This window comes from Corvus moneduloides, chromosome 7 (assembly GCF_009650955.1).
Source record: "Corvus moneduloides isolate bCorMon1 chromosome 7, bCorMon1.pri, whole genome shotgun sequence".
NCBI classification, from domain to species: Eukaryota; Metazoa; Chordata; class Aves; order Passeriformes; family Corvidae; genus Corvus; species Corvus moneduloides.
This window is the reverse complement of record NC_045482.1, coordinates 13,498,182-13,521,926: the sequence shown is the minus strand read 5'-3', so window position 1 is coordinate 13,521,926 and position 23,745 is coordinate 13,498,182. Positions and strand designations below refer to the sequence as shown.

Here is a 23,745-nt window from a genome sequence, read left to right as displayed (position 1 = left end):
TATTTCCCTCAGTCTATTGCCTTTATAGAGAATTTTCTGCTCCCTCTAAATCTAACCCATTAGTTTCACCTCCTTGAACAAGAGGTAGGGCATTACCAAGAAGGAAGAGTAAATCCTGAGATAATCAGCCCTTCTTAATTCCACCATGGAACACTGCTGTTCTCAGCGTTCCTGGTGTTCATTGCATAGGGAGAAGGGACAAGTGACTCTGAGTTTGTACATTTGTGTGTGAGCATGTGTATGTATATGTATATGTCTGTACAGAGGAACAGTCAGAAGGGGAGCATTTAATTGCCTTGCAATCGGACCAACCAAGTAGTGTTCTGATTGCATACAGCTGATTTTCTAAGTGAAAATTTTCAAACCTATTCAACAGCAAAACCAAGATCATCAGTGACTCTGGAGTGTGTGTCTGTGTTTCTTATGGGGAAGAGGAAGGATGGTTTGATTACTGTCTCTTTTTTCCTTTGGACAAGGATGTTTTTCTCATCCAAGGGAAATGCATTCTAGCAGCATGAACATAACTATTAATCAACACTTAAGCAATAATCAGTGAATGAAAAATGATGACCAGAAACTGAAAATGTACTTGCATAGCTACTTTGGTGCTTTTCCTTTGAGATCATGCCCTTGCATTTTAACGTGAACAATTCTTATAAAATTAGTGCTGATATATTCCAAAAGGCAGTGGTTTTAAAAACCAGAGCTTATTTTTCACTTTAAAAAAATACTTACAGGGAATGATACATTAAGATCTGCATAAGTAATGTTATAAAACTACCTTGGTAGTCTGAGATAGAGTCTCAGTTGATACGAACCAGTAATATCTTATGGAATTTACTTAAGAGATGAGGATGCCAAAATCATCATCAATGGAATGCTGTATTCAAAAGTGTGAAGACATGTTCAGGATACAGAGATATAAAGGTTTTTCCCGTGTATTTTCACTCATAAAGGAGATAGAGGCACCGAGGGATGCAGGTGTATGTTAGCTTTGGGAATGCCTCCAAGAGGAATCAGATGCTATTGAAATTAAAATAAAACCCCCCTCAGTATTTAGCATGCTTTCCTGAATCAGGGCCGGGGTATGTGGTGGCACCCAGCAGAAACCAAGGCAGTGTGACTCTCCTAGTGAGCAATACTTCGCTTTTGTTCTTCAAGATGTTTTTTGACAAATTTAGTTATGGTTCTAATAGCATCAAGAGTTCTTTGGAATAATCTCAAAACCAGATTAGTATAAAATGCTTAAAGTGAGTGTGTGCTTAACAAAAAGAAAGCACAACATTCCCTGGGGCTGAGCCCACAAAACAGAACTTCAGGAGACTGTGAGGTCATGACTAGGTGATTGGGCCAAGAGCAGGAACTTACAGCCATCCATTGATTCACCTACCCAAATTATTTAACCTGTATTTACTGTTGACATGAACATAAAAAAATTTTAGTTATTTGCCACACTACCCAAAACAAACTTGAAGACATTGGACCATGATTTGAGAATCTCTGACAATTGTAGTCCTGAGATACCTGTAAAATGGAGCCAGAACAGAAAAACAAACTCAGGATCTGCTGGGAAGATACTGCTCCCTTCCTTGTTCTTGGAAACAAGTTTGTTTGTAAGAAGCAAGTTTGTAACAGGGAAGTTGAAAGTGCTGCTCTCTCTCTTCATTGGTGGTGGTGGTTTTAAGAGTTCCTGTGGAACATCATCTTGGTTTGCCGTTGCAGCCGCTTAGTGAAGAAAAGCACAACTAAGAATATCAAAAATAAGTATTAAAGGTGCTGTCTTCTACCAAATAATGGCAAAGCAGTACCAATGGGCTCATAAACATTAGACTCCTCTTTGAGGACTACTTCTGCCGTTAAAATCAATGCAACTTAATTAAAGCAAATTATAGATAGATACATCTATAAATAAGATATTAAAGTACGCTGCTGAATATGATAATTGCTGCATATTTAGCAATCAGCGTGTGTGTTCTGCTTTTGCCAGGAGGGATTTCTTTCAGAGGAATCAATGGAGCTTTATTAAAAACCATCCAAATTAGAGGGAGAAATGATGAGTGTTATAATAACGCAAAATCACTGTTTCAACTTTTCATTGCAAAACCAGGAAAGCAAAATATATCCGTCTTTGTGTATGTAAGGAAAACATCAGGAAAATTCTTTTGAATTGTAGACACTGGTAGAATTTTTAATCTTTACCTTTTGATGCAAAACATAAAAAAACTGGATGGAAGAAAACCTGCTTTCTGTGGAAATGCTGGAGGTCTTTGAGGGTGGGATAATGAGGATATCACAGCAGTAAGGAATTAAGAAGACCCCATCGATCAACTTCCTCCGTTTCACATGGAACATCCAGTTCACTGCCTTACATCACCCGCCTCTGTTTTAGCAGCTAAAGAAAGTGTTAGCAAGTCAAATTGTGCTCTTAAATTTCACTTGCAGTTCCCAGAACCAGGAAAAGTTAAAATGCAAAAAATAAATGGGTGAATTTTGATGCTTCACCTGTGTATGAAACATTGAGACCAAGGTGGGGAACAAATCCACTTTTACCTCTCCGTTTTTCTTCAGTTTTCACTTAATTGAAAACAAAAACCAACTGTGTCTCAGCAGAGGGGAGACCTGAAGGTTAAAGGGCAAATTCCGTTATACCACGGCTCTTTTTTGGCATGCTGAATCTCAACCCATGTGATTAGAAACGCTCACAGACAAAAGAAGAGCTTTGAGAACAGAGGTCAAACCAGCATCTGAATCAAGTCCTTTAGCAGATGATCACAAGACTACTGAAAAATGTACTAAGCAATGCAGCAGTTCTATGTGTCATGTTTATACACAGACTTTCAGGCAAAAAGCAAAACTGGGTGGCGTTTTCAAAGCACTTGGATTGATGGCAGAACAGAAGCTTCACTCTGCAGCCTTCCTGGGGTGGCTCCTGTCTTACAGTGCATGTCAGTCATATAAAATACAATGGTAGTATCCTGCCATTTTTTATGGGTAGAAAACCACAGTGCACAAGCTCAAGTGACTTTTCTGAGCATACACAGTGAACAAGTGAAAAAATTAGGAGTCCCAGGACTCCTATGTCCATAAGCTTGTCCTGATCTCCCTTAATTTTAAATAAGTCAGCAGTGTTTTGCCCTGGATTCCCAAATGTGTCACTAAAATCACATCAGCCTTGAGGAAGTTATGCCATTTCTACTTACTTAGTGGGCAGCACATAGTCCAAATTTTCTTTCTGATCTTAATGGTAATAGAAATGTTTGGAGGAGGCTTATTGTTCAGAAGCCAGGGAAACAAAGGGTTAAGAAGCAAAAGTAAAAGGACAGAGATGCTTAGCATTTAAGTGAAGAATTAATAATCCTGAATGCAACACCCACTGTATATTATTCTTTTTCAACAGTGAGAAACTTCTGTCTCTGAGTAGTGGTTTTTCTATAGCTGGTTAAAAAGCTTTAAAAGAATTTTTGTAACAAACTGGCCTCTGCAATGATGATGAAGTTTGCTATATGCAAGTCTAAATACCTGCAGGAGAGGGAACAGTAACTGCAACTTTATGAGACAGCCAACTGGAAAATGGCTCTGCATCATTTATTTTCCTTATAAGCAGTATCCATGGTCTTGGGTTTTCACTGTGCTGACTTCACTCAGGATGGACCTTGAGCAGGAGTCAGGTGGGAATCTGTGAGAAGAAGTAGAGCCCAGGAAAAAACACACTGTCCTGCTGAATTCTTCTGGTAGGGGCAAAGAGTTGTTGCTGATTTCTATTTGCAGTTTGGTAGCTCTCACCTTGAGCTGTGTATGGATGCACAAGAAGAAGTCAATTCTGGTTTCATGAAGCTTAAACTTCAAAAAAGATCGCTGTAGTTGTTATTTTTTGTACTACAACATCTGTCCAACCCCTAACACCTTGATCCATAAGGAAGAGGCAAGAGAGGCTCTCCTGCTAGCAGCTAGAATTGTACCCTTAACAAATGCTCCAAGAAGGAAATATAAGGTGAGAGGGAATGAAATGCAGGATCTCCTGGGGAAAAAACAGTCTCATGCACTTTTCTGTACAGTTTTCAAGATAGGCAGGAGCTCAGGATTAAGTAAATCCTTTCTTTTCCTTTAAAGAATTGTTATTCTGCAACCTCAGAATTTTCCTGTAGGCAAATTCCAGACTTACTCAAGACACCTGCTTGCAGGTATACTCTATTTATACCTTAGAATGCATTTGCAGATGTTTGAATGCTCTAAGATATTTGTTTCTGGGCTGATCTACAAGTGCAGATTCATACCACCTCATTTTGTTATTTTTCTGGTACCTTCTCCTAGTCCCTATTCGCAGGCTAGGGATACTCACTGCTAGCTTATCACTTCCATGTGTTAGAAAACTCCTCAAAGTGCCCTGCAGTTACCGTGTTTGCTGGGGACATCACTTGGCACTGGCACTTGCCCTGCTTTTGTTTCATCTTTTTCTTTACAGTTGCTTTCTCTTTCTGTCTGTTTTGCATCTGCATGTGAAATGTGAAACTGTTAATCTTCCTATGATTTTCTGTTTTGATAAAAGTACAAATTCTGATTGTCTATGGAAATGTAGGGAGCCCTGGCCTTCACTCATTCTTCGCTGCCTTTTGGCTTTTCAGATTGGTCCCCTGCTGAAGGCTGTGGACATGGAGAGAGGAGAGCAGTACATAGTGCCCACACTGTCCTTCAGTCTGCACTTCCACCAGCCTGGTTCTGCTGCTGGGAACTGGCAGGGGTTTAATTAAGGATGCAGAGATGTCATAGGATATTTTCTGAAGTGGTATCTTTCTATCACAGAAGTCTTGTCTGCTAGTGGAAATTGCTGTTTCTACAGAAGGAGACTTAAACCACAAAAACATCCACTAGCCATGTAGAAAAAACACCTCTCTGGCACACAGAAAATCCTGACCATGAAGGCATTAAGCTATATGGAGGCAGTGTCTTGTCAGTTCCTCTGGTACTGTGTCTCCAAGTGTGGCCACTGCTGTGATGGAGATTCCCAAAGGGGCAATTAGGAGAATAACCTGCTGGTGCAGAGGTTCTGCTCTCCCATTCAGCTCTCTGAGGCTTTGCCTCTCTTCAACCTGTCAAAGACTTCACTGTCTTCTGCTAACCGGATGTTAGTTGGTTTGAATCATATTTATATCCGGTTTATTAGTTTTACATTCCACAAAGGCCTTGACCATACCAATACTTTGCAACAGTTACATTCCATGAATTGTTTGTTGTTGTTTTTTGATAAAGATAGTATTTCCTTTCCTCAGTTTAAGCGTGCTGCTCTTTTAATTGCACTGATAGGATGATGGCTGTTTCTGTGTTTATCTCTGCCCATTATTTTTGCATATTCATGTTTTGCTTGTTAGTTGAGGCCGCTCTTAAGATATGAACTGTTCATAATGATGGCACTTATTTAAGTTGTTGTTGTTAATTGAAACCCTAAAAATACAGGAGCGTATTTTGGATCGTTCTCTCTGTTGTGCATTACCATACATTTGTGAAATTTCACCTGCTGTCATGTTCTCTATTGATTGGGGTGTTGGTCTCCTAAGCCCATCCAGCTGCATCTGTAGGGACTCAGCTGAGCACTTCACCTCCTGTCAGCTCCCACCTTGCTGGTCACCATGTGGTCACCACCCATTTGGCTTTGATAGGACTTCCAGGTTTTAATCTATTTTTATTAAGATTACTGTTTGTTTGCCTGAATATGTTGTGATTATTAACTACTAAAGTGGTTAAAACTTCCACACCTGGTCTGAGGGCCAGCTGCATATGTCCTCTTTTAGGAAAGGAGGAGAAGCTGGAATATTTTGATCTTACTAATTAGTACATTTCACACCGATTTTTAGCTTAGTTTGTTGTAGAAGGCAGCAAAGGAACCCTTTGCTTTGACTCTTTCTGAAACATAAATAACTTCTACTAAGGAGGTGTTTCTATTTTCACAATTTCTCTTTTCATCAGGGTAGTATTTTATTCCAGGCACCATTTTGGCACTCCAGGCTGAGTGATGATACGCTTTTACTGTCGCATGGACAGATGGAGAAGGGAAATAAGAAGAAATGGCTGAGCCTTTAATTAGCTGTGCAGAGCCAGAGCATGCTTTTCCAGTGCACTGGGGGTTTTATATAGGGTGTGGAGACTCAGCCGCTCGATGGATCCAAATTAGCAAAATTGTGTATCCGCCACCAGGGTGTTTCTATGTAACTGTCTCTCAAATCATAGTATACAAACAGACCTGGCAGGGGGTATTGCCTTCTATCTGGTCTGTAGGAAAACCATCCAAAAAAGGGGGTGTTTTTCAGGCTGAAAAAAGGCCTTTGTGATGTAAATATTTTTTATCTTTTGGTGATTGTATAAGTTTGGGATTACTGCTTGATGCTGGCACAATTCTGAGTGTCTGTGTTTTTTCATGTTGCCTAGGCTGCTGTTACTCCCTTTAGGTGTGAGAGTGCAGGAAACTCACATGGGGCTGTGAATCACCATTACCAGGCTCATGCACAATAATTAATAACCTATCTACAGCTGCACACGTAGACCATGTTTTTTATGGTGAGAGACCAGATTATACATTTTTTTTCTTTTCCTCTCATTCTTCTTCGTAAAACAGGAGAAATCTGAAGGGTCTTCTGTCACCAGTGTACCTGGGAACTTAAGGGAAATTATGAACCTGATGAAATTAGTAGTGTAAGAACAGCCAAAGTGGCTGTGACTCTTCACCTAAGTGATTGTATAAAGTCTCTCTGCGTGTTACTTTTTCTGGTGAAAAAAAAATGAATGAATGATCCCTTTAGCCTACTGCCCTCTTTTTGAAATGTAAGGCAATTATTGTTAGTTTTTGCTCATCCAAGTCAGGTACTGCTAAAGCATGGGTCATTTCAAATCAGAGGTGGTTATTTCTTGTGGCCAACAGTTCTGTGAGGACTCCTTTCTGTTTTGAGTGAGATAGAGGAGAGCTTGCAAGAGGCCTATACTAAACAACTTTTTTCACTTGCAAATATCTTGGATGCTTGATGAGTGCCAAGGTGTATAACAGTATTTGTCTGGAATGATTTCTAAGCCTGCCAAGTAGCTCCAAATGATACTGCTTCTCTTTGCATTGGACTTGGCTTATGTAACATACACAGAAATGCTTTGTAAAGGTAGATAACACTTAACACACCTGAATGCACAACTTTTCTCTTTGCATGGGCTTATATATCTCTTCAGTGAAAATGGTGTATTGTGCATAAATTACAGGACTGACAGAAATGTTCTTTAACCTACAGAATGCGAAAAACATGTTAATTTTTGTTTTCTCTTTTTTCTAATCGGGCATTTGCCGAAAGCTCGGTGTGATTTATTACTTTCTTTTTCAAGAATTGTTAAAAATGTTTGAAAAGGCATTAAATCTTCCTTTCTACTATTAATCTGTAAAAGGGGAAGGGGATTTTAAATGGCCTCTTAGTATATTGCTTTATAAAACTGCTGATTCTAGCAGCACCGGAATAGGAATACATACTAATGTAGGAAACAGTGAAGGCAGTCAGAGCCTCCTCCATTTATGGAAGAAAAGACTAATAGCTCCATTTTAACAAGGCTCTTAACACTTTGGGCCATCAGCAGGCATTGAGTGAGTGAAATTGGGAGAGCTCCTGTGTGCTAAAAGCATTGAAGTTCACCGTTTGGTACCCGGTTGGAGCCTTCCTGATAGAATTGTGCTCCACAGCCAATGCCGGTTGCCATCTTGAACACAAACCAAGTAGCGCTGGCATTTTGACTGAGTGCGCTAATGCTGCACTTTTGAAATGGCACCAGAGCATCATAAATGCACTTAACTCCCAGCTGGATGCTTAGCTTTGCAGTGGCGTTAGGGAAAGTTTCTGGATGTGTGTTAAGAGTGAAAGAAAACCTGTGTGTATCGTATTTTATACTTAAGCAAAACAAGCTAGTGGAGGGGGGAAACGCAGACGTTAGCTTGGATTCAGGCAGTTATGCCACTGTAATCAGAAGGGATGTGCTTAGTTAGATATGTCCTCATTTTACTGAATTCCAGGAGGAGGGCCAGCCAGGGAAGAAGAGAGAGAGTATCCCAGCTAGTAGGTAGATGAGGGAAAAGCTCTGAAGATTGTACCTGCTCTAAACACTTCTTTGATACAGAAGCCTTTCTTGTTAGCAGTGATAAGATTATGTATGGATTTGAAGCTTCTTTGAGCCCCTGCCTTTCTTTTGTTGATTTTGGCATGTTGCAGCATCATGTGTTCTCTGCTTATCGTTTTGAGATGCATTGTTAGTAGCTGGGCTGCATAATTGATCTTCATCTCTAATTACTCTCCTCTCCACAGGTGCCTGGAAAGGGTCCAGATGGGAGCTCATACAGTCTTCACTTCGAGGGGGTGGAAAGGCAGTATGCATCCTTACCCAGGTACAGCACTGAGCCTTGTGCACACACTGACTCACCCTCCTTCCAATGGGGAGGGAAAGCAGCCCACAGCTGATGTCCAGCTCTAACATGAGAGATTATTCTGCACTTTGTCTTGTCACCTTTTACTGCTGATTTACTGCCATTTTATACCTGTACTATTAATTTGGACTTCTGAATTTTTGTAACAGGTCTCTCATTGAACATGTCAGCAAGAGTCATGATCCACAGGTAGAGAACATGACATTGAGGGAGCTGGCTCTGTAAGAGTTATAACAGGTCGTAGCAGGGCATAAATGACTGAGTTTGTAGTGATATAATCCTAGCTGGCATTGACAGAACGTTGCTGTGGAAAGCTTCCACTACAGCTGCCACAGACACTGAAGTCCCACTGTTGCTGTAAGGACTGTCTGACTGCAGTCCTCTTCCAGTAGAGCATCTCTGTGCTTTAACTGAATGCTCTGGAAATGAGAGTGAATTCTCTGAGGGGTTTTTTTAATTTTTAATCCTTATCAACTCAATGAAGAGTAATTCTAGTCTGGAACCAGTGGGGCATAACCAAAAGGAAACATTTCAGAGATTTCAGCCCCATTTCTATGGGAGTTCTAATAGCGGAGTGTAACATAAATCAAGCCAGAAAGGGGAGTGAGAGGATGCTAGATGAGATAGTGGGAAGCAGGGAGAGGAAAACAAAAATAGAAAAATATTCCCCCTTTAGAATTAGAGGGCTGGGCAAATCCTCGGAGGCATGGTCCAATCCACTTCGTGGATCTACAGGCCTTCTTTGTAAAAGCAAAGCAGAAATAGATATCTATAAGCAAGAACATATTTTTTTGCTGTGAAGTAGTGCTGGCATTTAGGAAATCAGTGAATTCTTTCTTTTTGCTTTCTCTTTCTCCATTCAGCTATTTACATTCAAAGGTGTCACTGAAAGACTGATTGATAAATATGTAATGCTATGTCCAACTCCAGATGAAAATACAAAGAATATTTTACTTTTGCTAACCAGAATATAAAAGCTGTCTCGCAAGACATTGTTGGATGTCTCTAGGCATTTTTAATGTGTGTGGTTTCTAAACCAAAGGATGTGTCTGCAGTTTACTTACTGCCTTCAAATGATATTTGTCAGACATTTTTTCTTGGAGATTCATCCTGTGCAGTAACTGGCTTTTCTGTCAGAGATCTGTTTTCCAGCAGTGTGTCTTGTATGTATTTCCTGGCTGACTGTGGGTATGTAGTCTTCTGGGTAAATAGCCATCTTTTTTCACAGTCCTCCAACACTCATGTTTCCTCAGTATGGTTTTAGCAGTGATTTTTGCATGTTAGTTAGGTGCACTTTAATTATATACACCCCTTTTTTATTTATTTTTGCCTTCCATTTTGTTGAGTACTTACTTGTTAATTACAAGACTAAATTCATAATTGGTGCCCAGTATAACTCTCTATAGCAATTTTTATATTTGTGTATCATGTCTTCTTTTATTCATTTTCCCTTTAAGAAAATTAACTGTATTTTTTCAAGCATTGTAAACTGAAAATTTCCCAGTGACGTAACTTCCATAACCCAGAATTGGTTTGATTTCCCCAGTATTCCTTTCAAGGGAGAATGACCAGAAGTGAGCATTACAGTGCAGATGTAGACATGCCCTTGCTTTATGTAGTAAGCGTTCTCTGTATCCCTTCTGTCCTGTTCCTTTCCAAACTGCTGCATCCTCAGTGTGTGTACTGCTCATCTCTACAACCTGTGTTTTTGTTTGGTTTTGGGGTTTTGGTTTTGGTTTGGTTTTTTTAAAAGTAGATTTATCTGAATCAGATCATTAATTTTACAGTGTTGTTCCCCAAACTTCCATTTAACTTGCTGGAGACACAACTCTCCAGCTCTTACGACAGGTTTGAGTATTTAACTGGCTGGAACTCTCTATTTACAAAGTCATCCAAATATTCCCTAAGCTTTTGAAGATCACTGTGAAAGTGTCCTTTCTCTCCATGCCTAAGGAGATTATGCTGGAGAGTGAGAAGACCTGCACTTCAGCAGGGCTGTTTGTGCTTCCCAACCCAAACACACTGCTGAGCGCACGCCAACCCGTGTCTCCAGAGGGTTTCCACCCTGGAAGGGGCAGAGCTTTGGGATATCACACCCTTGGGTGTGCCTGCAATTCAGCAGTCGGTTGCTGCTTTTTATACTTCAGTTTTGTAAGTTTTGCAGTTTCGTGTTACTGCAGTAATTAAGCTCTGGCAGTCACAAATGACTAGATTGTACAGTGAAGTCTAAATCCAGACGAAGGGGATGCAGTCTCATTGCCAGCCACTAATGGAAATGAGTGATTTCTTTTGTTCTTGTGGCTGACTGCCCAGGAGTATAGAGGAATCCAGGTAAAAACCACCCATTTGCCAACCTATTCTCGGAGAAGGATCCATGAAAACTACTGTAATGAGCAGTATCATTAAAAAAAAAAAAAATAATAAGAGAAACAGGAATGTAGAAAGAAATGAAGAGGTAGTATTTCCTCAAAAGAGTAGCTTTCTTCTCTCCAGCATTTTAGTATTAGTTCACAGTTTCCTGCCCTTAGGTTTATTCCCCTTCTCTTGTGCTGTCCTCACCGTGGTGAGGCCACTGAGCTGCATTTGGTATGGATGCCATATGGAACTGTCTGCATACTTAGCCATTTAAGCCCAGTTTAATAAGAGATACTTACAGAGGCTTCAGATGAGGGTTGTAGATGCTGGGAAACAAATTCCTATTGCAATATTGTGTTGAGTCCAGGAGGATATGACCTTTGCCTGCCGCTCTGGTGTGGCACACACAAGAAAGGAGAGGAAAGTGCTTGGACTGCAGCCAGTTTCACAGGATGAGGAGGGAGGAGGGGATCTGTGCTGTGTCAGGAGTAGCTGGGACCTACACAGTGAAACTGTCCTGCTCACCTGAAAGCCGGCAGGACTCATGCCAGTGTGTGTGGGCATGGACAAATTAAGGAAGAGAGCTTTGGTCTTCCTCTCCACTGGGCAAGAAGGAGGAATGTTCACCTGCCAAATATCTTTATGAGTGTTTTATGCTCCTAAGACACTGTCCCATTCCTTTGCAAAGGCATGCCTCCTGCATGGAGTCAGATCTGAACATACCTGCTGCTGGTTTGTTAAATTCTAAGCTTTGAAGCATCATTGTGGCTTTGCCTTTTTTTTTTTTTCTGTTTTTCTCTGAAGCTGTTAATTTAAGTCTAGATATTATGGGCCAAATTCAGGTGATACAAGTCTGTATTAACCCTATTTGAGGAATTCAGCTGTCAAGTGTGCTTGTCTTTTCAGTAGGTGCAGCAGCAAATTACTGTCCTGGTCTCACTGAAGTCAGTTATGTGCTTTTTGCCTTTTGAGTAGAGGATCTGTTCCTGTGTAAGGTTACATGTTTAATTAAAAGGGGAAAAGGAGGCAGCAGCCTTTGAAGAAATCGGCTTTCTGTGTGACTGGTCTAAGGAGTGGTGAGCTGAGCTACATAGTTAAGTTTCTAGGTAAAATAATGCCACCCTGTAGGCTTGCTTTGGAAATGTCTGCAGAGGCAAACATCTGAATTAAATGATAAGTGGCTGTGGCAGGAGAGTGGCAGGTCTTCATCTCTCACTGCATTGTGCTGTTCTGTGCAGAAAAGCAGCAAAGTGGGAGAGACAGAATGGAAGGCTTTGCGAGAGCGATACAGTTCTTTGCACTCAGTACTTATGTGTTGCCCTGAGGCTACAGCTAAGTAGTGCTGAGTAGTAGTATTAAGCAATGTTAAATCCTTCTGCTTAGGAGCAGAATGGCTTGATTCTTACACCTCTTATACCTCTTCTTTTGGGAAGAAGAGCAGGGCAAGGTTGTGGGAGCCAGAAAAACATTGGTATCTCTTAAACTATTTTTAATGCCTACTTTCTTGGTGTAATTCAGAATATTTTCCTGATGGAGCTATGGAACAGATATGAAGCTGAAGCTGAAGCTGCTCTGTTTGTTCATAGTTCTATTTTTGAGCTTGCTTTTATGGAAGTCTGTCTTAATGTAAATCACAGTCTTGCTAATGGCAGCCTTGTTTGGAGAAGCCTCATGTTCAAGGACACGTTCTTTTCTGTGGTGGTGGAAAAGCTGGCTGTGACCAAAAGCAGACTGACAGACACTGAGACGGCACGCTGGTTGACATGATGAGTGTGGATTAGAAAGCTCAGCCAATCTTTCCATAAGAAATGCTGATTCCAATGGAAAACTAGTACTTCAGACTTTCTCTGGAATTCTCATATTATTGAAGAACACATTTATGTCAAGGAAAGGGGGAGGGCCAGAAAGGCTGTGAGAGCATTAGAAAATAACTGCTAGCATGGAAAAATGAGTTCAGGCTGTGTAGATGGGTTCAGCTGTATTGCTGTGGCTGGAACAAGACTGCTGAGCAAACTGGTAATTGGCTCACAAGAATATCTGTCTTAAATGTAACACGCATCCTGAAACTGGGAAACTTGGAAATGGATTAAGGAACTAGCCTTGCCCTACAGTGGCATCGGGTGGTCTTGCCATGCTGGAAGCTTCCCTTCAGATTGACCATGCAACTTGCACTTCTTAAGGCAGTAGCTGAAAGCAGCACACTCTCCATTTCTAGGTATGATGCCAGGAAGGACAATTCTGATCACCTTGCCTGAGCCCTCCAAGACTTTCTACATTTTTGCATCAAACTAAATTTCAATTTTGATCCATCCCATTACTTTTGTAAAAGTATTTACAAAAGCATCTAACCTGGAATTAGAAAGTCACATTGTGGGGAATTCATTACATTCTTCAGAGGTTAATTATTTTACTGCTTAAAGAGATTATGCCTTTTTTCCCCTAAAGTCTGACATTACCCAATTTCAGTTTCTAGATACTATGGTAAATATTTTTTCTGCTAGATTTTAAGAGCCAAGCCTGCAAAATTCCTTCCCTTGAGTATTTCTATGCAGAGATCATTTATGTTATGTTTTCACCTCCCTTTCAATAAATTAAATACATTGAGCACTTAGGTCTTACACTGTAGAGCATGAAAACAGCATTGACTCAAGGGGCCAGAGTACCCATACAGTCAATTTAGGAGGTAGCTTCTAGAGTTGAGTCAAAAACATTTTGAGCCCTTCGAATCAAAAGCAAAGTTTTGGTAATACCTGGATTGTGAACAGATAAGGTTCCTCCCACAGAAGAAATGGATTACTTAGCATGTTTCATTAGCTGCTTCTTGCATTTGCATGTTCTTGCCTTTATTTTACTAAGTTTATTTCAAAATGCAAGATTTCTGTAATTTAATTGAATCCTGAAAACTGGAAAAATCATCAGAAACTTACTTGACACAAATCAGGAGAAAAAGTTAATTGTCTATTAAATAAGACTCATCATTCACCATTGTCTAGCAGAATCTGAAATTAATATACTGACATTACTTAAATATGTATATAGTGTATTCTCTTGGTTAACAAAAAAGAAATCACAATTTCAGTGCAGACTATAATTAGCTGTAAATCAAACTTTGTCAGAGCATTCCCAGCCTCTGGGAATTGACTAGCCAAGGACCACAGATGAAAAAGCAAGGTCTAAAATGAATTATTTAAACCAAAATTCCCTGTATGCTGGTTTAAATCACAATTAATTATTTTTTTTCTGCTTAGAATCACTTTGATTTAACCTATTCCATCACTTGTTGGAAAAAAATCTGTCTTCTTTCTTATTTTGTATACCTCATCTATAGTCCTCCTTGGCGTGCACCAATTTGTTGCACAGGGTTGATCCAGCAGGGCAGTCATGATTATGGTCATCAGCTGAGAGGCGGCACGTCCTGCTTGGTGTTGCTGTTGACAAGTGCCACGTGGTGGCACAGTGGTTCTCAGTGACAGCACTGCTCTGTCCCATCACATGGCTGCTGTTCTGCCAAGTTATCTTCCCAACACCTTCTTGGTGCTCAGACACTCCTGAGTAAGAGCCTGCCTCTGTTTTTCGCTGTTCCTCTCACCAGTTGACTTCCTTACATGGCTCCACTGAAATTGCGACTTCCTCTATTTTTTATTTGCCCAAAATGGTGCTTTATGGCAGGCAGAGGGTGACAATGCTGATGCAGACTACAGGGAATAAATACCATTGCTGCCTTGTAGTACTGTTTAAACTGGAGCAATGTTCACCTGATAAAAAGAGCATCTGCAGATACTCTCTCATGAAGGGGGGCAGGGCTGCCAAAACTTTAATGGCAGTGGAATAGTTTATCAACCCTGTCCAGAATCACTCACATCTTAGCCTGTCAGTGAACCCATGTTACTGGACAAATGTTACACAGCTACAAGGTGAACCTGTTGACTTCTGGTGCATAATATAATACCCAATATTTTAAGTAATGCCCAGGCTTTTCCCTCCAAAGGGGTGGAAGCCAATGAAGAGCAGGTTGATGGGAAAATATTGTATAGTTCCAGGTGGCTGAATGAAGTCTGTATCTCCCTCATTACTCATACTGATTAAAATAAAAGGAGATGGTCAAGAGGAACATTTGAGAACTAATTGTAAATGGCCTTTTTTAATTTTTGATATAAATAATTTTTTTTAATATTCCCCTGGTGTAACTTCAAAACTAAGAAGACTTGATAATTTGGTGCCTTAAATAGGATTAGAACTAAGTAGGGTACAAAAATGAATGGCCCAACTAACTTCATCACCCTAGTCATGTGAAATATAAATAATATTCAAACACTATATTCTCCAGTGTACTTGATTATTAACTTTCTCTTCTGTTTTAATCATCTAAAGTGATTCCAGTAATTTAGGGATATTTTTTTAATATGATTTTTATCTTGACAGCTGTGCTTTTATTGAAAATGCAGCAAAATCTTGTCTGTGTGTATCTTCCAATGTGGTGATCTCATTATAAATGAAATATATGTATGGTTTTAGTTGGATTTTAAGTGCTGGCAGGTGAATTTAGAATCAGTTTTAATGGAAATAGTGGTCCTATTCAAGGACCTCCAAGATATGTTGCAGTAAACCAGCCAAGATGAAATACAGGCAAAGAAAAAGGATCACTCTTACATGCTAGAGCCCAGGCTTGGGAACCAAGCTGATGTGCTCATTAAAAGATTAGCTTGAATCCAATTTCAAACAGTTTTAAGATTTGGCTAACTAACTTCTCTTAACTCTGGAAGATACTAAAATTGATTGCTCTGGAAACTACCCGGGCTCTAAGAGACGTCAGGGAAATCATTGTATCTCAGGGACAGAGCCCAAATCTATAGCAGGACACCAGATTTGTGACACATACATGCAGCAGAGAGCTGGAAATGCTCTGTTGCAACTTCTTCTCTTCCACCTCAGTTTCCATCCCTCTGCTGAGGTGTGCAATGGCACCTAATATCACCTCAGTGCCATATGTGAAGCTTGAAGACTTTTTTTCATATATGATGTCAAAACACATTTGTCCAAAAATGTGCAGAGTTCATAAATAACCTGTGTGTACCTTCTACAGCGAGAGTCTCAGGCATTAAAAGCAGAGCAGGAAGGAAAAGTGTCAGTGTACTACAGACCTTTCAAAAAATGGTCTTGTGTCTCTAAGACATGACTGAAAGGAGGAAAGAAATTTGTAAACAGGATTACAATTTCAGAAATTCTCTGCGGTGAATACAAAAGGAAGGAGATTTAGTTGTAAAACATACCTCCAGCTTTCTAATAAAATAGAAATATCACTTGAAATGAACATGATGCCTTCATCCAAGACAAATTAAGTCTAAATAATGAAAAAGTATACTTTAGAAAGTCAGAAAGGTCAAGGTTCGTGACATCAAATCATGGATTGCAGCTGGCAGGCCACCTCTATAATTTCCATGGGAATAACTAAAGAAAATTGACCGAAGAAAACGTCTGTAACAACTGGGACATAGCTTGAAAAAAAAAAACGCTAAAAGCCAGATGTCCCAAAAGAATACTTTGGAAGTGTGGAAGGAGTCAGACAGGGATGGGGTTTGTCAATTTTCCTAATAAGTCAGTCAACTCCTCATAGCAAAAAGCCAGTTAATGCAATATGGGATAGTTTAAAAGTCAATTAATATTTTGAAACTAAACAGCCAGCCTTTTTGCAAGGAGATACTATGTGGAATAAATAAAAATACTTTCAAGTGTCACATTTACAGAAAACATGGATCTGGTATGAATTTTAGTGTATAATCAGGCATAAGGACCTCCCACTCAAACTAAGGGCACCAAATTCAGCTTAAAAATATGGGAGATGGAGGGAAATACTGCATTTGAACAAAAGGACTTGAATTAATATTATAAAATTTAATGAAGTCTTGGAGACATTGCCTCAGAAAAGAAAGCTGTGTTAACTATGCCTCCAGTGAGTAAAAGAACAAAACAACTGTTAGGGAACAAAATATTAATGAAAGAAAAAAGTATCAGTACAAAATGGTTAGGTTGAGATGAAGGATCTGTGGAAAAAAGATAAGTGAATGCAAATTAAGAAGAAGATTAAATTAAAAACCAAAAGCATATATCCCATAGAATGCATCAACATAGTGATGTGCTGAGTGAAACCTGGGGAATAAGATGTGTGCTCCAAAATGCAAATACATCCATTGCATTGTTAAGATGGATATTGAAATGGCTCAGGAGACCAGCAGACTGGGAAGCTCAGCTGGCTGCTTTGTAGGTACGGATATTTGGAATAAAAATGTTGCTGCTCATGCTGAGCTGTAATTCAGAGCTGATCAAAAAGTGTGGGCTCTAGGCTGCAAAGGTGAGAAAGAGCATTGTAAAATAAGACAACTCCGCTGCAGTTCTTGGTTTTGGCTTTCCCTTGATAAATATGTCTGGAGGTGTGGCTGAAAGATGGCTGTCAGCAAATGTGCTTCAAAAACAACTAGCAAAGGAAAAATGTAGGAAGCCAACAGTATCAGGTGTAAATATGTATTATTTTTGAGGCTGTTGGATCAGGAATTTTTGAGCAAGCTTCCTGCAGCTCTCATTTTTGTACGGGAACATCTTGTATGTTGTGCCATTGCTCAGCTATGTTCCTGTGAGCAAACAGCAGCTTTGCAATGGCACCCTTTGCTCAGAGGCAGACTGCAGTTAGTTCTCCATATTAGTTCTCAATTCCTTTGTCTCCATCCAATCTTTGCAAAGCATACTCGGAAAAAACAAACAAACAAAAAAAAAAAAAAACCACCAAGAAAACACCACATCAGAAACACAGCCCTGCAGGATGTTGTACTGTCACAATGGCAAGTTTCAAGCTTCTAATAGCAAGCCATTTAAAGTGAGTCAGTTATAGGTATCCTTATGTACATGTTTGGGAAAGAGGAAAGATTATGATGATTAAGTAGGAAAGTGAATTGTATGTGGACAGTCTTAATTACATGCTTAATGACAGGCTGTGAAATCTTAAGACCCCAAATACAGTTCTGTGTTCTTTTACAAACATGTAGGGGACAGAGTCGTGAGCACTCTGTGTGCCACCCACCGAGAAATGAGAAGCAGGGTGGGGGAGATGTGAGGAGTAGAGAAACACAAGGGCAGCATGCTCAGCAGACCTGCCGTTGTTTGTTATCCTTGGTGAAACCCTGCCTTGTGAGGAAAGAGCTTTTATATAAACTGGTGATTAAAGGAAAGAAGTGTCTAATTTGGGATTAAGAGAATCACTGAAGAATTTAATAGTAAAAACAGTTGCTAGAGCAGCTGTTTCAACACAGCTCAGACAATTGGCAGCCAAACTGCTTCCATTCCATAAGTAGGTGACATATTTAATTTCTCTGCACAGAAGTCTTAAACATATCAGAAGAAGAGTCTCAGTTTTAGAGGGTTTTGTCCAAATTTCTTTGCTCATGTTCACCAAAGGCTTTTATGTTGCTCTTCATAGAAAGTCATGCTTTAGATGTGTTGATCCCCCTTGAGAACAGCTAGAAATTTACTAGAAGCTAGTACAAGCCTGGGCCAGAACCACTGCAATCCATGGATGTGTTCCTAATGATTGCAGTCAGTTTAGACTGAAACACAACCACTGTTGGAGCATATTCTTTGATTTCTTTGCTGTCTGGGTCAGTCTGGTAGTAATTTGATAAACTCTGATTAGGTTACTTGTTGTTTTCACCAACAATTTTGCCCACTAACGTTAGCAGTTTCTCTCCAGATTTTGGAGATCCTAGTAAAAGAAATATATCTTTTCCTCTATGTGTTCTTCTTCAGCCCATCCAATCTTACTGCAGATGTAAGTGAAATAAAAGTAAATGTAATTAATGTAATTCAAGCTTGTTGAAGAATTGCAAACATTCAGATCACTAGTGGTGATGGACCAGCAACTTTGTTAAGAGCAAGCATAGAGCTAAAACTCCTGTTGTACCCTGTTAGAGAAGATTAATTCCTGCTTTCTTAAGAATCTTTGCTCTCATCTCCAGGCTTGGAAAAGATTGCATTGTTCTAGCATTTAATAGTTATGTAAATTAGCACTAATTTTGTCATTTAGCACCTGTGCAAAATTTTCTACTAGAACAGTTCTTTCAAATATGGCATAAACAAAGCATAAGATGCACAGTGATAGTGTTCTTTTGTGGATGGTTATTTGGGAAAATCTGCATAAGCTATGGAGCATCTTTACCACAGGTAAAGATGTTGTGGATATGCCAGAAACACAGCAGTAAAGCTTTGTAGGCGTGTGGCTTGTCTTAAATAGCACATAGGCCACTAGTCAGACTTCCAGCAAGCTTTATTTTGAAAATATATTAAATACCACAATGCATATGCTAAAAACTTAACCACATCTTTAGGGTAATGGTAGTGTCTTTGCTGTACTCAAAACCTTTGTCTGCAAAACATAACTTAGGCTGGCTATAGAGATATTGACAGAACTCATACTTCTGCTGGCTCTGTCTGGTATTGCTGTGACCTCCACTGCTTCTGTCCTCTGTTCTGAATGAGCAGATGGGATCCTGCAGCTGTTTGAATAAATATTAGTTTTAAAGAATTACGCTGCTCTGATTAACCATTCAATGAGGGGGGAAATGGCAGGGGAGAGAGCACCTAAGGAATCTCTCTACTTCAGGCCTCTTGCCCAAAAGCATTCATTTAAATGTTTGAGCAGTAATGAGGTGAGGAGTTATATAAACTGGAAGCCGTTCCTCAAATCACTATCTTCTCTCTGCATAGAGTATAATTGATAGCTTGTGTGCTTGCAACAGCTGAAAAAATAGAGCAGAACATGCAAACACGTCCACTGTATAACATACATGGGAAGCAAGTGGAGGAGAGTGTTAACTTTAATAGAAAGTGAATTATCTGCCATTTTTGTTCCACCCCAGATGTAATTCAGCAAGGAGATTGGATCTGTGCACTAGATAGTCCGAGACAGTGCCTTGGAAATTGGCAGTCAGAGTTCCATCCAGAGGGCAGGAAATGTGTGAACAAAACCCAGCCCAGGTTATAAAGCAAAACCCCAAGCCAACAGGGGTCCTTGGATACTGAGTAGCTGGCACTTTCCTTCATTTAAAGAAGAAAAATAGCTCTTGTTTTACAGGTGAAGGAAGGGAGATGCTTTGAGAGCAGTCTGTTGTAGATCATGGCAAAATCTGGCAAGAAAAACCAATCTCAGGATGATTTCACAGTGAAAATCCATGTGACTTGCTTTTTGCTTGGACCTAAGTGCTAGTGTACTGCTGTATATATATCCATGTGTCACCAGGTTTTGGTCGCTCATTTAGCATTTTGCTATGAGTTTTGGTTCAATCTGAGATACTGTGCTTTAAAGAAAAGGCATGTTTGTTTACTGAGAACTGAGTTGTCGTCAGTATGGAAAGAATGTATTTTTAGAAGCATGGTATGGCCACAGTTTCTCCCTTTGTTTTGCTTTTTTAAGGAGATAATAGTGATACGCTCTTGAACCGAACTCAACCAGCCAACACAATAGCTGGGACAAAGCATGTAGAAAAAAGAATGCCAACAGTCCTTCCTCCAAAGATGCTCAAACAGCAAACACACTTTACAACGGTACATTCAGCGATTAAAGATTTCCAGAATCAGTTAAAAGCTTTGAGGATCCCAGTAGCTGTGCTCAGAAAACCCATGTGACTTCGCTGTGTGTAGACTTCTGGTAGTCTAATTAGCTTTGTAGGGGTCTCTAAAGGCATCTGGGTTTCTCACTGACTCGGGAATTAGGCTGAATTTAGGCTGCTTGAATATACCAGTGCTGGGTTTGAGCATTTTTGAGCATTTCTGTATGGATCTCTTTGTCCCTCTGGAATGGCAAGCGGGAGCAGCGTGGTGGGACAAAGCTGTGCTGTGGTACTGACTGCACCATGTTTTGTGGCAGAAAGCACACAGCAGATCGGTTTAAAACCAAAGGGAATTAAGAAAAAAAAAAAAAGGCAAATTCAATTAGTCATTTGAAATTGAGTTGGGGTTTACAACTTGAATTTTTAGGCCCAGATCCATCAGAGCACTTAAGCACCTGCTTTACCTTGAATACATTTTGCTTTTCAATAGCAGTCATTTGCCTCACTATCAGAGACCTCCAGGAAACCTGGGCTTAAATGGACATTGTAAAGGATGGAGGAAGGATGGCAGACAGGCAGTGGTACTTGGAGAAATTTCTCTTTTTCACTCCCTAGACCCTATGTGATTTAAATAATGCCTCCTTAATGCAATGCTTTGTGTTACATACCCTGTAAATAATGTCAAGAAAGGTTATTTAATGATAATTTGACTTTTTCTTTGAAAAGACTTGTTATTAATCTTAACCTGAAATCTCTTTAGTATTATGTAGGGGAATAACAACCTTAATGTCATTTTGGTTTGATTTCTTCCTATGAAGGGGTGGCAACTCTCCCTTCTCTCTTGTCACCAAACATCTGAAGCAAGCTCTGTTATTGAGAGATTGCTGCAGTGGTACTTGGTCTTACAGAGATTTCATCAGAAACATTTCATTTTTAATGGACAATGGAAAATTTTCAGCTGTCCATTATTACACTTCTTTGTACACAGTCTAAAAATATAAATGGAAATTATAATTACATCTGTAATTCTGGGTCCCAGCTGAAATTGCTTTAATCCCAATGTGAGGGGGAAAAAAAATCAATACAGAACCTTTAACCCTGGTCTTTTCCTCCTTAGATATTTCATTTTCAGTTGTGCTAGTTCATACCACAAGTTTTATAAGTTTTTCAAGGGTCTTTAGTATACAAGAGACAATTTTGCATCCTCAAAATGGTATTGCTACTTTGTGCTTTTCTGATTTAGAAACTGTAATGATGTTCTTGAGTAATGGGTTATATTGTAGCTGCTTGATATAGTATGATGTTTCTCTCTTTTACTTTTTGGTCATTAAGCAGAGGGACCTTTGAAATATTGCAAAGTTCTTTTAAAGAAAATCCTATTTTACTGTCAGTAGAATTACGCTTCTTTTTTTTTTTTTTTTTTTTTAAGAGGAACCCAAGTCAGCATTAAAGATTTAACACTGAGATTTGGAAAACACATCTTTCTCAGCTCAACTCAGGCTCTCTCTACTATATTGTACTTTTTTCCTATGGGTTTCAAATAGTACGTCTGTCAAGGTTAAATATTATCATATATGGGGTTTTTTTGAATCAACATCTGCAAGTACAGAAGTGTCATCAAGTGTTTTGTGTTTCTGAAACCTGCACCTTTCTGCAAACCCAGGCTTAGACCAGTAGTTGCTTTTGTTTGAATTAGCATCTGAGGAGGAAAGGAGAGGTTCTTGTATGCTGTAAGACCTATGCAAACTGTTAATTGTCCACAAATTGCAGCTTCCTCTGAAACATCTGGTTCTGGTAATAGTCCCAGACATGGTGCTGCAGATTAGGGCACACTCTGCTACATTGCCCCAGTTGCCACACTGTTAATAATGATAGATGTAACATCTGTAACACCCACAGAGCAGAGGTGTGCTGTTCATCTTGGCAGAATGTTTTGTTTCTTCGTAATTGCATGTATGTACCATTGTCTAGATCATGGGCACTCAAACAGTAAAACATAAATTAGCAGCATTCTGGTCGGTCTTTTCTCTGAATACCTGAAAGACACAACTGAAAAGGAATGTTTCCACTTGAAGTGAGGCATTTCAGCGACTTACATTTAATACCCGAGGTATTTATTTGCTGTCTAAGGCTGTCAGGCCTTAACTTCCTGATTTCATTCCAGGATACAGATGTTTCATTCTCTCCTTGCCCTCTTCTCCCCTTTCAGATACCATTCTTCTATACAAGAGCCTAATCCAAAGATCATTGACATGCTTCCATTGACATCCAGAGGCTTTGGCCAGGGCTGAATGAGTCTGGAGCACAAAGTCCTTCATTACATCATATTCCCTCTTCTCAGTCTGGTATCTAGGCAAAGCAATGATGTTTTTCCATCTTTACTTCCCCGTGCAAAGTATCTTGATGGTTTTTTTATGAACTTGCCACTTCAGGTCTATAACACCGCACAATCTGAAAATACTTGGAGAGATATTATAGTGGTGACCTTTATTGTTCATTAGTGAATCAGCAGCCTAGCTTACTGTGGCTTTAAATGAGCTATATAAATTGGTTGTTATTTTCAATGATGATTCCCTTGATTTGAACATACTAGAGCAAAGATAATTGATTGATTCATTATGTAAAAGATTGTTTCAAGTTAAAGGGTGGTTTTATTTAATTTTTTTCACCCAGCCAAATCGAGACATGCTGTCTGGAACCTCTGCCAGGTTCTTACCAGGTTCATATCAGGAAGCACTATTGCTTCTCTTTTTCTCACTAATGGCACATAGCAGCCTTCCTGGGTGGAGTAGGGATGCCTCTTTGATTGTGGTGCTGCTCATTGTAACATCAGCTGAAGCTGCTGACAGTATCTTGTCTTCCACGTATTCCACATAAGACTTCGTTGCACATCTTTGACACATGATGTATGCATACTTTCAAAAGAAATTTAAGTCTATACCAGGTAGTGCTGTCCAAAGCCTATCTCTGTCTCAATGATGGCTTGTCCCTACCCTATGTACCAAGTACTATGCTGTCACCTCTGTTAAGGTATCACTAATTCCCAGCTATTGGCATTGCTTTGCCACGGATGAAGTGTTTTGGTGTGTCTTTAAAGCTTTTTTTTCTGTCTTCAGATGTGCACTCCTGTTTCAGCTTCAGGATCCTGATGTCTTCTGTTCTAGATACATGACTAAGCTGATAGAACTGCTACAGCAGCCTGTACTTGCTCTCTCTAAAAGGTTGTTTTGCTTTAAGGTCTTTGCTGTTGCAAATTTTATCTTGTCATCTGTCATGCAGCACAGTGTGCAGATGGCACAGAAGAAGTTTGTTTAGAAGCTACAAATCTCATTTATTGCAAGTGTTAGGGGGGATGCA

At 39.7% G+C, this 23,745-nt stretch overlaps 1 protein-coding gene across 1 annotated transcript in view; it reads left to right on the top strand.

Moving 5' to 3' along the window:
* Positions 1 to 23,745, top strand: part of PARD3B (par-3 family cell polarity regulator beta) — a 402,476-nt gene that overhangs the window by 363,335 nt on the left and 15,396 nt on the right. The window contains exon 22 of the mRNA XM_032114586.1: positions 8,322 to 8,401. Within this exon, the coding sequence (XP_031970477.1) occupies positions 8,322 to 8,401 (80 nt within the window). The remainder of the gene's footprint in view (positions 1 to 8,321; positions 8,402 to 23,745) is intronic.